This window comes from Macaca fascicularis, chromosome 11 (genome assembly GCF_037993035.2).
Source record: "Macaca fascicularis isolate 582-1 chromosome 11, T2T-MFA8v1.1".
Taxonomy (NCBI): Eukaryota; Metazoa; Chordata; class Mammalia; order Primates; family Cercopithecidae; genus Macaca; species Macaca fascicularis.
This window is the reverse complement of record NC_088385.1, coordinates 71639697-71656565: the sequence shown is the minus strand read 5'-3', so window position 1 is coordinate 71656565 and position 16869 is coordinate 71639697. Positions and strand designations below refer to the sequence as shown.

Genomic DNA, 16869 nt, shown 5'->3' with positions numbered 1-16869 from the left:
ACTTTCTTTAACCTCTCATGTACTCCCAACCCCCACCTTATTCCCACCAAACAACTCTCCCCCAATTTCTCCATGAAAACAAAAGCTATCAAGTCTGAAAGGCCTCTATTTCCCATCCTCCCTAACCTCGGAAGCTGATACCTCAACCGCCATGCTCACCACCTTCCATTAAGTCTCAGAAGCTAAGGTCTTTTTGCCTCTAATTCAAGTTCAGTCTCTCCCCCTGTGCTGCTAATCCTATCGTATACCATCTCATCTAAAACCATGCTGCTCAAACCATGGTCCCTGATATGGTTTGGCTGTGTCTGCACCCAAATCTCGTCTTCTAGCTCCCATAATTCCCACGTGTTGTAGGAGGGACCCAGTAAGAGATAACTGAATCATGGAGGTGGGTTTTCCCATGCTGTTCTCGTGATAGTGACTAAGTCTCACAAGATCTGATGATTTCAAAAATGGGAGTTTCCCTGCACAAGTTCTCTTTGCCTGCTGCCATCCACGTAAGATGTGACTTGTTCCTCCTTACCTTCCACCATGATTGTGAGGCTGCCCCAGCCATGTGAAACTAACTGTAAGTCCATTAAGCCTCTTATAAATTGCCTAGTCTCAAGTATGTCTCTTTGCAGTGTGAAAACAGACTAATACAGTCCCCAAGCAGCAGCACCAGCAGTGCCTACGGGCTTGTTAGAAACATATAATTTCAGCTCTATTCCAAACCCACTGAAACAGAGTCTATATTTTAGCAGATCCCCAAATGATCTCTATGCACACTAAATTTCAAGAACCAATGCTCTAGAGCTTTGCCTTTGAGCGGCAATCTCTCCCTTAAAGATAACCACATCAACCATGATCTAGAGAAAGGGTCAGCAAACTTTTCCTGTAAAGGACCAGACTGTAAATATTTTAGCCACTGTAGTGTGAAAGGAGCCTTAGACAACCTGTAAAAAAAAGGGCATGCCTGTGTTCCAATAAAACTGTATTTACAGGCTGGGTGCGGTGGCCCACTCCTATAATCCCAGCACTTTGGGAGGCCAAGGTGGGCAGATCACCTGAGGTCAGAAGTTCAAGACCAGCCTGGCCAACATGGTGAAACCCTGTCTCTACTAAAAATACAAAAATTAGCCGGGCGTGGTGGTGCATCCTGTAATCCCAGCTACTTGGGAGGCTGAGGCACAAGAATTGCTTGAACCTGGGAAGTGGAGGTTACAGTGAGCTGAGATTGTACCACTGCACTCCAGCCTGAATGACAGAGTAAGACTCCATCTCAAAACAAACAAACAAACAAACAAACAAAAAACTGTACTTACAAAAACAGGTAGTGAGCAGGATTTGGCCTACAGATCACAGTTTGCTGATCCCTGATGAGAATACAAGCCACTGGGTCAATTTAGCACCCTGAGCAATTGTTTACCATCACACCCAAAGACTTGTACAGTGTAGTTTAAAAGGGACTGTACGAAGAATCAGAACACCTGTGTTCTAGCCCTGGCCTGACCACTCACTAGAGCTATATAACCCTGGACAATTGCTAAGCCTTCCCTGGCCTGACCACTCACTACAGCTATATAACCCTGGACAATTGCTAAGCCTTCCTGAATCACCATTTCCACACCATTTGGAAGAAGATGAGACTATCTGTCCTTGCCTTCCTCATTGATTTGTTTTAAGGACAAAATGAGGAAATGTATGTGCCAATGTTTTTGAAACTTAAAGTGAAATTGTTCATTTATTTTGTGACTGGTTTCTTAATGATTCAGGATAAAGTGAGAATCGTCAAGAAGTCAACTATTCTTCTCTGATAAATGAAAGGTAAATTCAGTTTTTGTGCAAGATCAGTCACATGCTCACATGCCACTTTAAAAACACATCAAATTTGTATTTTGGTTAATTCTGGACAAGCATCATTTTCATTAGGATATTCACTTCAAGCAAGAATAAACAACTCCCAAATCAGCATATATTAAACAATAAAGCAGATTGTTCACTGGGATTTTTGGAAATGAAAAGAAAAAAGCTTGGCAATCCTTGGAAAAGAGCATTTCCAATTGCATTATAATTGTATTCTTTTTAGTATACTCCCAAGATACTTGCCGTCAGCAAAGCACAGGCTTTTTAATGTTTTTTTTTTCCATTTTCTCTGATCACAACATCTGTTATAATATCACCTAAATGACTAGTATATAGCTTAATTTACTAGTGTGCAGATAGCTAAATTCTATACTCAGATGCATAAAATTTATGGGGCAAAAGCTCCAAAATTTCTCAAGTCCAAGGACTGCATGGCTTTGCAACACTTTAATCATTTGTAAACCCTTCTCCACAGCACACATAGTAGAGACGTGTTTAATACCATCAACTGCCTGGTCCTTGGGGCCTAAAAAGAACCTGCAGTCTTTTTCTTCTTTAGAGCCTGATAAAATAAAATTTAAAATGAGTTGCTAAATATGCTATTATCTCAAGCCAGCTGTGTTGACAGATACTGAGCTACAGTTAGTAATTCCAAGGCCTTACTAGGATTATTTGTTCTTCATTTCACAAGTTGAGATAGAGTTGAAATTGATTGAGATGAAGAATCGCATTACCTGCCCTGATGTACACCTGATGCACCTGCTGCTGTTGCTTCTTTTTAATTCGAGAGTACTGCCGCTTCAGTGCATTGATATCTGTGGTCATGCGTTCCATCATCATACTGTTAAAAGCTGCGTGGTATTCACTTCGACAGGAATTGATTGCTCCTGGACTCAGCTCTGCAATGTTATTAGATCTCAGACTCTGCTCCTCATTTGGCTCTGCACTCGAAGGATGAGACATAAGGAGATGGTCGGCAGAGGGGAACAGGAGTAAACGGAAATTGATTACACTACAACCCAGTGCAGTATCTTAACCTCCATTAACTTCTAAACCACAAGAAAAAAATGCATACTAGAGTTTGTCTAGTGCCTATTTTGATGTGCTCCTGAAAATATTTCTGTATTTTCTTATTAACCTAACTGTGGGTCTGACATGAGCTATGTGGGTTCAGTGTTTGATTTTGTTACCAGTTTGTTAGCTATATAGACATAACATCAACTGCTTCCAGATAAAAATCACTGCCATTTTCTAAGATTCCCTTAGAAAGATATAACTCCTAATTTCTAAAATCATTGTACAGATTTCCACACAACTGCATGAGGATTTATACAGGATTGATGGTTTGTAGAGTTTAGACAGTCATTAAAAGTGCATTCTTCTTACATTAAAAATAGTAACACAATTTATAACATTATCAATACTTCAGACCACTGTATCACTAAAATGAATGCTTTGTTCATTTAACAAACATTTCCTGTCCACTCTGTTGTTATGTCTGATGTGGTGTCTGCTCCTGTGATAGCTACAACTAGTAGATTTGTCTCTTAAATAAAATTGAGATGACCTCCAAGAAAGAGAAACAATACTGGGTGGGAGTAACCCACAGACTGCACAGGCCAAAGTGGGAGAGAGCAAGTTTCTCCAGCACAATTTGTAAAACTGACATGGGAGCCAGAGTAAAAAAAGACGGAGAGATTCCAACTATCCTAACATCTGCTGACAGTGTTATTCAGACAAAGGCTAAACATCTCAGAAATTTACTTCATTTTTTTACTGTAATCATTTCTGTAAGGAGAAGGAAATTAAAAGAGAAACTGCTAATCAGAGCAAAATCAACAAGAAAGACTAATGATGAAATTTAGGAGAAAGTAATCATGTCATCCTACAGCACAAAAATGCACAGAAAGAAAAACAGAGAAAAAAATGAAACATAGACCCAGGCTACAGAAACCCAGATTCAAAAACTTTACCATTAAAATACATATTGATCCTATGGCTAGAAATCAAAAGCTGAAACTCAAGCAATAAGAAAGGGGGTAGAAGGCATTGCAGAAATCAAGAAGACTCTTGTTGGGTTCAGATTTTTAAAAGCCATTTAAAAGGATGAGAGGAGAGCACATACCAAGGACATACTCACAAAACAGCATGAGCCCAGCCATTAAAAAGGTTAAAACTCAAAACAAGCTGAGGCTTGCAGGAAATACTCCAAAAGATCACAACCAAAAGTTAGAAATAGCAGCAGTTGCTGCCACTGCTCTTACCTTCCAAACAAGAACCGAAAAAATGAGAAGATAGCCCCATGACTTCAAGAAGGTGGTATAAAGTTGGCAGATGACAAAGATGACACAGAGGTGCCTGACATCTATTCTGTTTCTGTCCTCTTTCAGCATATTTCTAACCTCTTTGAACAAGGAGAATGGTCTTCAAACTAGAAGAGGTAGAATAAATATCCTAAAAGAAAAGCTGCCACCCAAGACAAGAAAGGACGTAGAGAACCACAAACTTTAAAACAGTGCATACCATTGATAATGTCCAGACCACAGAAGTCTATTCTGCATAGAAAAAAATAAAATAAAATAAAACATGGCATGTGATTCAGAGCACTACATTTTAAGAGGAACATTACCAAATTACAGGATATCTAGAGGTAAATTAATAGAATATTAGGAGGTCCAGAAGTCATAACTTAAGAGACATGCTCAAAGAAATACTGAACTTGGGCCTTTGAGAAAGCTTTGGAGGACATGATAGCTGTCCTCAAAGATTTGAAGAGATGTCAGGTAGAAGAGGGAGTAAGCACTCTTGTTCTGTTTTTTTCCAAAGGGAAGAATCCTCTTTTCCAGCTGGAACCACGGATGGTGTCGAAGAGAAGAAAAAGAAGGTGCCTGCTGTGCCAGAAATGCTTAAGAAAAAGCAAAGGAATTTTGCCAGAGCTGAAGATCAAGCACCTGAGAAAGAATTTTGCTGAAAAGATGCTTCAAAAGGCAAGGAGGAAGCTTATCTATGAAAAAGCTAAACATAGCCACAAGGAATACAGGCAGATGGACAGAACTGAGGTTCAAATGGCTAGGAGGGCAAGAAAAGCTGGCAACTTCTATGTTCTTACAGAACCCAAACTGTCACTTTCCCTAAGGATCAGAGGTATCAATGGTGTGAGCCCAAAGGTCTGAAAGGTGTTGGAGTTTCTTTGTCTTCATCAGATCTTCAATGGAACCTTCGTTAAGCTCAGCAAGGCTTCAATTAACATGGTGAGGACTGGAGAACCATACATTGCATGGGCGTACCCAAACCTAAAGTTTTATAGCAAAATTGATAAGAAGCAAATTGCCATGACAGATAACACTTTGCTCAATCTCTTGGTAAATATGACATCGTCTGCATGGAGGATCTGATTCATGAGATCTACACTGTTGGAAAGGCTTCAAAAAAGCCAGTAACTTCCTGTGACCCTTAAATTATCCTCTCCACAAGGTGCAATGAAGAAAAAGACCTCCTATTTTGTGGAAGGTAGAAATGCTGGCAATAGGGAAGAGAAGAGCTACAGGCTTATTAGACGGATGAACTAAGGGGTCTACCATGATTATTTTTGTAATCTGGTCAGTTAATAAACAGTGATGGCTTCAAATAGAAAAAAAAAGCAAAGAGAAGAACTATTAGTAGAACGGGTAGGTGGAAGTTATCTCTTTGTAACTAGAAACCATGGACTAAGGGGAAGAATCTAGCAAAGTGTCTTGTAAAATAATGAGTTTCTTGTCACTCAAGAAATTTCAAGTAGAGGTCACCATAATGTTCTGATTTAAAGGGTAATCCTATTGTAAGAGAAGCCAGTATGGAATAAATTAAACTCAGATGGAGTATATTAAGCATCTACTATATGCCAGGCTCTGTGCTAAGGAACTGGGCATACAAAGTTGAATCCAATGAACAGGAGCAAAAGTCACCATAGAGAAAAAGAAATGTGTATTATGCATGTAACACATAATACAGAGAGAAACTATTACATAATAAAAAGATAAAGTAACAGAGAAGATGCTTTTAGTAACAATTTTTTTTTAAGATGCAGTCTCGCTCTGTTGCCCAGGCTGGAGTACAGTGGCATGATCTCAGCTCACTGCAACCTCCACCTCCCGGGTTCAAGCAGTTCTCCTGCCTCAGCCTCCTGAGTAGCTGAGACTACAGGCACACACCACCACACCCAGCTAATTTTTGCATTTTTAGTAGAGACCGGGTTTCACCATATTGGCCAGGCTGCTCTCGAACTCCTGACCTCATGATCCACCTGCCTCAGCCTCCCAAAGTGCTGGGATTACAAGCGTGAGCCACCACACCCAGCCTAGTAACGACTTTTTAATGTTGTTGTTGTTGTTGTTGTTGTTGTTGTTGTGTTTTGGTAGAGACAGGGTCTCCCTATGTTGCTTAGGCTAGTCTTGAACACCTGGCTTCAAATGATCATCCTGTCTCAGCCTCCTAAAGTGCTGGGCTTACAGGCATGACCCACCATGCCTAGCCTAATAAAGACTTTTAATAGTTGTAACCAGTTCAGAAAATTACTGAGGCATCTACAGGACACAATGTTACTCTTATTGTAGTAAACCAATACATCTTGATAATCTAAATCAAGAGCCACCTCTTTACCTTTAATTTGTTTTTGGTACTTCTGCAGTTCAGGAGCCAGGAACCCACTAAAAGGTCCAAGACACCCCACTGCATTAACGACAGCATCCTCATCGTCTGGGTCATTCTCTTCATCACTGTCTCTGGCCTTACTATGTCGTCTTGAAAAACATAAAAGACAAAAAAGAAATATACAAAGAAAACCAGAGGTATTTCAAAACATAATACAGTTACATGGTTTAAATGCCATATATATAATTAACATAGAAGTACATATAATTAACATAGTAAAACCCCATCTCTACTAAAAATATATAGAAATTAGCCTGGTGTGGTGCCGTGCACCTGTAATTCCAGCTACTTGAGAGGCTGAGGCTAGAGAATCGCTTGAACCCGGGAGGCGGAGGTTGCAGTGAGCCAAGATCACACCACTGCATTCCAGCCTGGGCAACGACAGAGCAAGGCTCTGTCTCAAAAAAAAAAAAAAAAAAAAAAAAAAGAATTATATATAATTACATGACTTATAAAAAGTTTCCTTCCCATCTCTGTCCAACTTCTGCCCATTGAAACTAGTAACCATGGTCACTTGTGAGACTCTCCCATCTAACTCCCACAGGTGATCATCGTTACTTGTTCTTACATATTCTTCAGTTTCTCTGAGCACACATAAGCAAATATGACTACATGCTTTTATTTTTCTCTTCTTTTTGGATAACTATTAGCATACTATATATACTCTTCTGCATCATGCCTTTATTCATATAAGAAATCTTTGCGGGCTGGGCACAGTGGCTCACACCTGTAATCTCAGCACTTTGGGAGGCTAAGGCAGGAGGACTGCGTGAGCCCAAGAGTTCAAGACCAGACTGGGTAACACAGCGAGACGCTGTCTCTGCAAGAAATTTAAAAATTATCCAGGCATGGAGGTACGTGCCTGTGGTCCCAGTTATTTAGGAGACTGATATGGGAAAATCACTTGAGCCTGAAAGTTAAGGCTGCACAGTATGCCATGATTGTACCACTGCACTCTAGCCTGGGTGACAAAGCGAGGTTTAGAAAAAACAAAGAAAAGAAACCTTTCCATATTCATACACAGAGCTTCCTTATGCATTCTTACAGTTCTACTGGATGTACACACCCCATAGTGTGGAACTAGGCTGCTAATGGTATACACTTGAGTGGTTTCCAATAATATGTTATTACAAACTCCTCGGCGCAAGCAATCCTCCTGCCTCAGCCTCCCAAGTAGCTAGGACTAGAGGTATACACTACTACACCCAGCTAATTTTTGTAATTTTTGTAGAGACAGAGTCTTGCTATGTTGCCCAGGCTGGTCTCGAATTCTTGGCCTTAAGTGATCCTCCTGCTTCAGCTTCCCAAAGTGCTGAGATACCACACCCAGCTTGGGTGGCCATTTTCTTATCAATTTCTAGGAATTTTATATATTAGCAATATCCGTCCCTATTTTGTATAGTAAGTTAAAAATATCCTTCCACAGATATTTTTGAGTCTACTTATAGAGGTTTGGTTTTGTTCCATTTGGGTCATCTAGAAAATTATATTTAAAGTACTTATTTTTTTTTTTATTTTGAGTCAGTTATTAAGGCCTTCCCAATTCCAAAGAACTAAAGGAATTCTTCCACATTTTCTTATGCTAATTTTATTATTTCATTGTTTCTATTTAATACATTCATCCATATGGAATTTATCCTGGCATCTAGTATGAGGTCTGACTCTCATTTTCTTTCCAAATTAGTTCCCATTAGCCCATCATCATTTACTAAATAGTGTAACTTTTCACCCTTGATTCAATATGCTTATTTTTCATATGATAAACTCCTTATCAACTGTCAATTTTTGGTCTTCACAGTTTTTAAATCAGCTCATCTGTGTACTTGTATACAGGTTCCACACTATTTTAACTATTGAGATTTTTAATACTTGATATCATTAGGTAAGTTTTGGGGTTGCTAAACATCTCTTCAGTTTATGTTCCAAATTTCTCTGGAAAGTACACTTTTAAAAATCTCTCTTGAGTTTAAATCAAAACCATTTGGAAAGGGACATTCAGATTCTAAGCATCAAATTACTTTAACATATCTCTGGGGCTTCATAAATATTAATTTACAATAACAAATTAAGATATTAAGTCTTCCATCATGAAAACAATGAGGAATTAAAAAATCTTACCCAGAAACTGAGGTGGGTTTAACTGTGGCTGGAAACGGTGTAATGTTGTAGGTGTATTTTTCCCTCAACTCTGCCAATTGTGGGAAAGGGAACGGAGCCATGGAATAAACAGTCTGAAAAACAAAAGCAAAAATGCCAAGTCTGAAACAGTAGCCTTCACCAACTCTTATCAATCCTGGAAAGACATTAAAGTTTTATGAAGTCGAGTGTGAAGAGGCAGATACTGCTCCTTACACAGCAGGTGGAGAGATTACACTTCAACATCTGCTTTCAAGACAGACAAAAGAAGATGATTAAACCCGACCCAGTGAGCTCTCAAATCAACCCAGCTGCAGCTGGGTATTCAACTGGTAAATAAGGGTGGGCAATCACGGGCAGTCTGATTTCCTCCTGTTGTTCGATAAATGGATTAATGCAGAAATCCACAGCTCCCTATGTCTTCTGTATCAAATACTCAAAAATGTTCTTCCTACATAGTGCTTACTTTTAATAGCTCTGTTAGATGATTTTTAGACATTTAATGTCAGGTCAGCCTTCTGGATAAAATTAAGTCTAGTGGATGATCTTGCGATCAACTACAAGTTTTCTCCAAAGATACCACCTTTTTAAATGTCTGTGGATGAGTTCTAGGTGAAAATTGCTAGGTGTTATTTGAAAGAAAAAAAAAAAGACAAGAAAAAAGTGACAAGGTGTAAACCTTAGGCTGTTAAAACTCTATAAATAAAAATGCGGAAAAGCACCCATGCTTCCACCAGAATTTCAAAATTATGTATCATTCTATCAGCAACAGAAAAGTAATATTGTTCGCTTTCTTATTTTTATTAAAATTTAATAGCTCCAAACATGTTTCTTCAATCCTGGTACTTATTCACCAGAAAATATATATTAATCACATGTTCATTTCTCCTAGGAAGCTAAAGAAATAGCCTGGTAATGTTTTCCTAGGAAAATATTTTAAAATGGTATTTTTTATTTTAGCAGGACTGTTTTTATGAAGGCTTAGAAGATGTCTAATTTGGCATGTAGCAAAAGGAAGGCTGTGAAAGGGGTTTGATTGTGATGCTTTTTCATTTTATAGCTCAGTGCCACCACTGTGACAGTCCCCTGCAATTTTATTCTAACAACCTGTACATCTTACTGTCCCCAGATGTCATAGTATCCCTTTATACTTTACTGTACCAGCCCAAGATTCCAAACAAATAGGTGTTGGCTGAAATTCCTTCTCTTCAATTCTCCATGCTTACTGTGCAAAGCTACAAGCTTATAAGGACTGCAAACATAATCTCTAAGCTGTCTTATCACAGACACTCCAGACTTGATTATACCCCAAAGGCTGAGGAGTACAGGTTTACTAACAATAAACCGTGCCCCAAGAAAAGAAGCAGAAGGCATCTTGTGGCTCTCACTAGCCTTAAGTGTGAAATTAAACCAGCTCCCCACCTCTCTGGGCCTCCTTTTCCTCATTTAAAAAATAAAGGGTGTGAAACTCAGGATCATGGTTACCTCTGAGAGGAGATGGGGATAAGATCAGGGAGAAGTATATGAGGGTGTTTTCCTGTGGTTGTTAATTTTTATTTCTTAAATCGGATGGGGGGTATGTAGATATTATTGTACTATTCTTAATACATCTGTATGCCCAAAATACTTCATATAATTTTATTAATAATGTAGTCAGAAGCACTCTCATGTTCTTTGATCCCACAAAGGTATCCAACAGCTACCTCGCTGCCACTGCAGAATTCTTCCCCGCTTGCTCTTACGATCATGTCTTAGCTCCACATACCCTTTTGAGGGAACGCAAGAGATGTGAAATCCTCTCCTCAGCAGCTGATCCAGAGCACAGCACCTTCCCTAGGGACTGGGTAGGAGCTGCACTGCCCTAACTATCTGACCATCACACACCAACTGCGATCCCACAGTTGGGCCAAGAATCAACTCTCATTCATGTAACTTTTTTTTCCTCTCTTACAGTTTAGAAATGTGTTCAGACATTTAAGAAACCCATGTCCTTTGGATTCAACTTTAAAAGATGAGATTTTTGATGCTAAGAATTTCAAAATTCCTTACAAGTGAAATAAGATATCTTATTAAAGACAATAAGTAGGATGATGAGCTAAAGGTTCACCTGTGTTTCATTTTGCCAGTTTGTAACAAGCTATCAGTAAATTCCCTCATCCAGCCTTGTGAAGGAAGTTCATAAGAGGAACAGGGAAGTACATCCGCCCCCTACTGCACCCTGCCCTGCGCCGGGGCTGATGGTCTAGGCTCTGAGCAAGATCCCTCAGGGGCCACTCAGCTAAAGACACCTGACCAAAAAGAAAACTAGCTCCACTGCACTTTCATCCTCCACTTCAGGTCTTCCTTTCTCTGTCATCGACTTTTAGTTAGTCCTTCAAAGAAGAAATCAGTATCCCTGAAACAAAGTTGTCTATAGTAGTCCTTCCCAAATATTCACTCACTTACTTGAAGGTCTCACGTCTGAAGGCATTTTATCCCAGGAGCATAAGCATCTCTGGCACACTGACATAGCATTCAGGGTCTCCGAAACCTTTAGGCTTCCACCTTGGTAAGTCGGAAATTTACAACAGATTCCAAGAAAGAGATTTGACTAATCATCTTAGAGCCAAAATATGGTACAGTAATAGAATCACAGGGTTAGAAAGGAATTCAAATATATTAGTTCCACCTCCCTCCCAAGCAGGAGTCCCTTCCAGAGCATCTCCAACAGATGGTCACAAAGGCACAGCTTAAGCACTTTCAGTTACGGGCACACGCAGTTTTGCAGGACAGACGATTTCAATTTAATTAATCAAACATGATCCTTGTATTGAACAAGCATCCATACCCTTGTAATTTCCACCCCATCACTGACGGAAAAAAGTGAACAGAGTGGGTGCAAAGGAAAGTCCTGCCTCTCAGTACATGAGATCTCCCACCAGACAACAGGAAATCAGTCACAAACACTTTGAGTTAGGCTTCCCAAGCACCTACAAACCCTAATAATAGCATCTTAACTAACTTTTCTCCACACTGCCCTCAAGGAATTTACAACAGGCATTGTCAAAAATCCTACTGATATCCAGGTACATTATTTAATCAGCATTCCTCCAGTTTCTTTAACCCTATCAATTTAAAAAAACCAAACAAACATGAAAATGACCATTGCTAATAAGAAAACAGTGATCTACAAGGGGGAAAACCCAGCATATGATTTTCAGTATGGCACTTAGAACTGAAAGAAAGGGAAAAGACTGAAAGGGGAGAATGCTGTCATCTCTTCAGCTCAAAAATAAAGACCTTACATTCAGCCCACATTTTTCATCTGGTGCTATTTCGGGTTTGCTGACAGCACTAAATTAAAAAAAATGAATATAGGAAAGAGAATGGCTTGAAATGACATTCACCATTTCTCTCCTGAACATTCTATGATGTCAAGGAAAACTAACAAGTCTATTTACTATCTGAACTACCAACATACACTTAAATAGACATTTATATTTAGGCACTGAAAAGACATTATATTTTGTAATTATTGATATGCTTTACAAGAAATATGAAAACATGAGTTGCACAAAATTAGGCTTAGTTCATCTTCACGCAGATGTTTTCCTCGACAGGAGGGATGCTACTGAAATGGAATCCCATCAATCAATCCACAGCCTACAATTCTCCCTCTAGGATTCTTCTGCTTTTAGCAGCGTCAAGAAGTGGTTCCTTCTCCTAATACCTAAGATTGGAAATTCCTAGAGGACAAAGATGGCATCTGACACATCTCATTCCTTCTGGCAACGTTTAAACTGTAAGTGAAATGAGATGTTGCCTTATTCTTCTAAAGAGGATTTCAGCTTTTAGAAAGACATCTTTTGAATAGGTGGAAGCAGTGTGTTGGGTGGTGAGGAAAAGCATTCGGCTAGGAGTCGGCGACCTGGGGGCAGTCTTGGGTCTGACACTAGACAACCTGAGAAACCGACAAGTTGCTGACACTCCAACTCATAGTTTCCTCTCTCTAACGTGACAGAATTAGTTTAATTGATCTTTAAGTTTCTTTTAAGCCAGTGTTTCTCTAAGTGTTTTCTGAAAACCACCTGTATCAGAACCACCCATGGGCCAAATATCTGCATTTTCATACACTCCTGGGATGTTTCTTACACAGTCCAGTTTGAAAACCACAGCCTCAAGATCTAACGTTCCATGATTCTGTGTATTCACTGAGTAACCAGTTGTATTCTTCGCACTAAGCTAGATGTTGCTGAAGCCCCTAACATTAAGGAACTTGCTACTTACAGGAAAAAAAAATTAATATACTTGAAAAAGAGAGCGGGTGCAGTAGTTCATGCCTGTAATCCCAACACTTTGGGAGGCCAAGGCAGGTCTCGCCTGAGGCCCAGGACTTCAAGACCAGCCTGGGAAACATGGCAAAACTCCATCTCTAAAATACATTTTAAAAAATTAGCCAAGCATGGTGGCATGCACCTGTAGTCCCAGCTACTTGCAGGGCTGAGGAGTGAGGACTGCTTGAGCCCAAGAGTTCAAAACCAGCCTGGGCAACATGGTGAAACCTCATCTCTACAAAAAATTTAAAAATTAGCCCAGCCTGGTGGCACATGCCTGTAGACCCAGTTACTTGGGGGGCTGAGGTGGGAGAATCGCTTGAGCCCAGGAAGTCAAGACTACAGTGAGTCATGCTCATGCCACTGCACTCTAGTCTGTGTGACAAAGTGAGACCATGTTTGAAAAAAAAAAAAAACAAGAATATTCAGTACTGGAGGAGTACAGAAGAGCCATCATCCATGAGTTCCGAGATAACAGAGGCCGTGGGAGTGGGAGAGAGAAGAGATTGAGTGGCATGCGGCATCCAGGATCCAGGTGGGCAAATAGGATTTTCACAGATGTAGCATCAGAGGGACCACAAGCCCTGTCACAGGAATGAGCAATGGCCTACAGAGGCCTGGGTGGGAAGAGAGCTATGGCCAGTGCCATAGAGTCTGTGAAATAGCAGGAACACCTTTGGATAGGTCAGAGACGGGGCAGTCCAAGTACACCTCTAAAGCAACCTATCTGAAAACAAGCCCATCCTCCTCCCCTCAGAAACTTGCCCTCTTCCTTCTAAGCCAGAAGATTATGGGTGGCCCTCTCTCTCCCATTACTTTTTCTTTCACCCCTGTATCCCTTTTCCATGGCCAAGTCCAGTCAATTTCACCTTGTAAGTGCTGTTTCTGTTCCAGTCTGTTTCCACTCTTCACTGCCTCCTCGCAGGCCTTCCTGCTGTCATACTTGTCCCTTTGAAATCCATCCTTCACAGAGCTGCCCGTGGAATTGACTTAAAACAAAACTCAAACATTTTCCTCCTCTCCTTAAAATCTTTCAGGTCCACAGCTCTTCTATTCCCCTTTCCAAAGGGTCCACAGAAGCCCTAGAACTCCAGCAAGTACAATCTCTCAATCACTGACCTGAAACATCAAGTCCAAGCGCCTTACCAGGCATTGTGGTCTTCCATGAGCCAGTCCCTGAATTCCAGCCTTCTGACAGTCCCCCTCACACTTATGTAGTATGTTATCAATAGTCCTTCACACATGCTTCTCTCTCAAACACGAACTGACTCTCCACTCTGCACAAGAGCCTTCAACACACACACACACACACACACACACACACACACACACACGCACAGCCTAGTCAACTCCTATTCTTCTGTAAAGGTAAAACCAGACATGAATTCCCTCAAGAAAGGCCTTCCTAACTTCCTCTCCTCCAACTCACTCCATCCTTGCCCCCTAGGCTAGATGAGGTCTTCTCTCTTCTTCAGCCCTCAGCCCCTCTGCAAACCTCCCTCGGTGCACTCCCCACACTGTGCTCTAGGAGACTATAGGCTCCCGAAGACATAGCCCATGCTTTCTTCTGTGTCCCTGCACCTGGCACATTACCTGACATTTAGAGGTGCTCGATAAATATTTGGAGAAGTTAGTACAGAGCATAGAAAATCAGGCTGAAGCATTTTATTTACTGTAGTTAGTAATAAGGAAGTGCTGAAGGACTTAGTGTAGAGCAAGGAAATGATCAAAGCAGTAAGCATGGATCATTACTCTGGTAGCAAAATGCTGGGCCCCTATTCCAGGCCCTAACTCCCAGATGACATTTCTAGCCACACCCTGGGCCAAAATGGAACCCGCTGCCTTAAAGGGAAGGACCCAGCACTGGTAGGATTCATCACCTGCTGACTAAAGACCCTGAGTAACAACCAGCAATATCCAGGGAATATGCCATGGGCCCTGAGCTCTGAGACACGCTGGCTTCAGGGGAGACCCAGCATATTCTCAGCTGTAGTGGCTATGGTAAAAGATTCATTCCGTATTAGAGCAGAGGGAATCTAGAAACACAGCCATCATCTACAAGTTGGGTTTGATTCAACATTGATTGAAAAAGAAAAGGCAGAAAACTAACCATGGATTCTCAATAAATGTTTGCTTAATGAATTAATAAGTTTGATGGAAATGGAGGAGCAGGCAAGACGGCAGATGGAAGCCTACACCATTCATGCCCCCTGCTGCAACACCAAATTTTAACAACTGTCTGTGCACAGAGAAGCACCATAACAAGAACCAAAAATTAGGTGAATAATCACAATATCTGATTTGAACTCCATATCATGGAAAGAGGCACTGAGGAGGGGAGGAGAGACAGTCTTGAATCATGGACGCCACCCCTCCCCAATCCCCCTGGCAGTGGCCATAAGACATGGAGAAAGAGTATGTGCACTTGGGGATGAGAGAGTGCAGTGACTGGAGGACTTTACACTGAACTCAGTGCTGCTCTGTCACAGTGGAGAGCAAAGTTGTGCTGGGCTCAGCCAGCATTCACACTCAGAGGGAGCATTTGAACCAGACCTAGCCAGCAGGGAATTGCCCATCTCAGCTGTTGAACTCGATTTCCTCAGCAAGCCTTGCCATCGCAGGCCAAAGTGCTCTGGGATCCTAGGTAAACTTGAACAGCAGTCTGGGACACAAGGACTGCAATTCCTAGGCAACTCCTAGTGCTAGGCTGGGCTTAGAGCCAGTGAACTAGGGTGGCACATGACCTAGGGAGACACAAGCTGGTGTGGCTATGGGAGGACTTGCGCCATCCCTCCCCCAATGCCAGGCAGTGCAGCTCATAGCAATGAAAGTGACTCCTTCCTTCGGCTTAAGGAGAGGAGAATAAAGAGTAAAGAGGACTTTGTCTTGTATCTTGGATAGCAGCTCAGACACAGCAGGATAGGGTACCAGGCAGAGTCATGAGGCCCCTATTCCAGGCCCTAGCTCCCAGATGACATTTCTAGCCACACCCTGGGCCAAAAGAGAACCCATTGCCTTAAAGGGAAGGACTCAACACTTGCAGGATTCATCACCTGCTGACTAAAGAGTCCTTGGATCCTGAATAACAACCAGCCATATCCAGGGAGTATGCCATGGGCCCTGAGCTCTGAGACATGCTGGTTTCAGGGGAGACCCAGATATTCCCAGCTGTGGTGGCTATGGTGAAAAACTCATTCTGTTTGAGAAAAGCAGAGGGAAAAGTAAAGGGGACTTTGTCTTGCACCCTAGATACCAGCTCAGCCACAGTGGGGTAGAGCAACAAGCAGGCTCTTGGGGTCTGAGTCCAGGCCCAGGCTCTTGGATAGCATTTCTGGATCTGCTCTGGGGCAGGGGGGGCCCACTGCCCTGAAGGGTGAATCCCGGGCCTGGAGGCATTCACCATAAGCTGATGGAAGAGCCCCTGGGCTTTAAGCAAACATTGGTGGTGGCCCAGCAGAACTCCTTATGGACCAGTGGTGGTGGTGGCCACAGGTAGAAGTTCTTCTGCCTGTGGTATGGGGAGGGAAGAGCAGGAAGAACTTTGCATTGTAGTTTCAGTGTCAGCTTAGCTGCAGTAGAATAGAATATCAGGTAAATTGCTAAGGTTTTTAACTCCAATCCCTGGCTCCCAGAAAAAAACTCTAGACACACGTGGGGCCTAGGGGGAACTCACTGTCCTGAAGGCAAGGGCCTTGGGCAAGGCCCAATGCTGAGCTAACTTCAGGTCTGACCCAGCACGGTCCCAGTGGTAGTGGCCACAGGGGTGTTTGCATCACCACACCCCCAGTTCCAGAGGGCTCATCACAGAAAGAGAAACTCCACATGTTTCAGAGAAATTAAAGGAAAAGAATAAGAGTCTCTGCCTGGTAATCCAGAGAAGTCTTCC

At 41.7% G+C, this 16869-nt stretch overlaps 1 protein-coding gene across 2 annotated transcripts in view; it reads right to left on the bottom strand.

The window, feature by feature from the left end:
• TBC1D30 (TBC1 domain family member 30) overlaps positions 1-16869 on the bottom strand; it is a 120328-nt gene that overhangs the window by 5335 nt on the left and 98124 nt on the right. For both annotated transcript variants that reach the window (XM_045365564.2, XM_005571447.5), the window contains 3 exons: positions 8653-8765; positions 6484-6623; positions 2580-2786 (listed from right to left, as the gene is read on the bottom strand). In XM_045365564.2, the coding sequence (XP_045221499.2) occupies positions 2580-2786; positions 6484-6623; positions 8653-8765 (460 nt within the window). The remainder of the gene's footprint in view (positions 1-2579; positions 2787-6483; positions 6624-8652; positions 8766-16869) is intronic.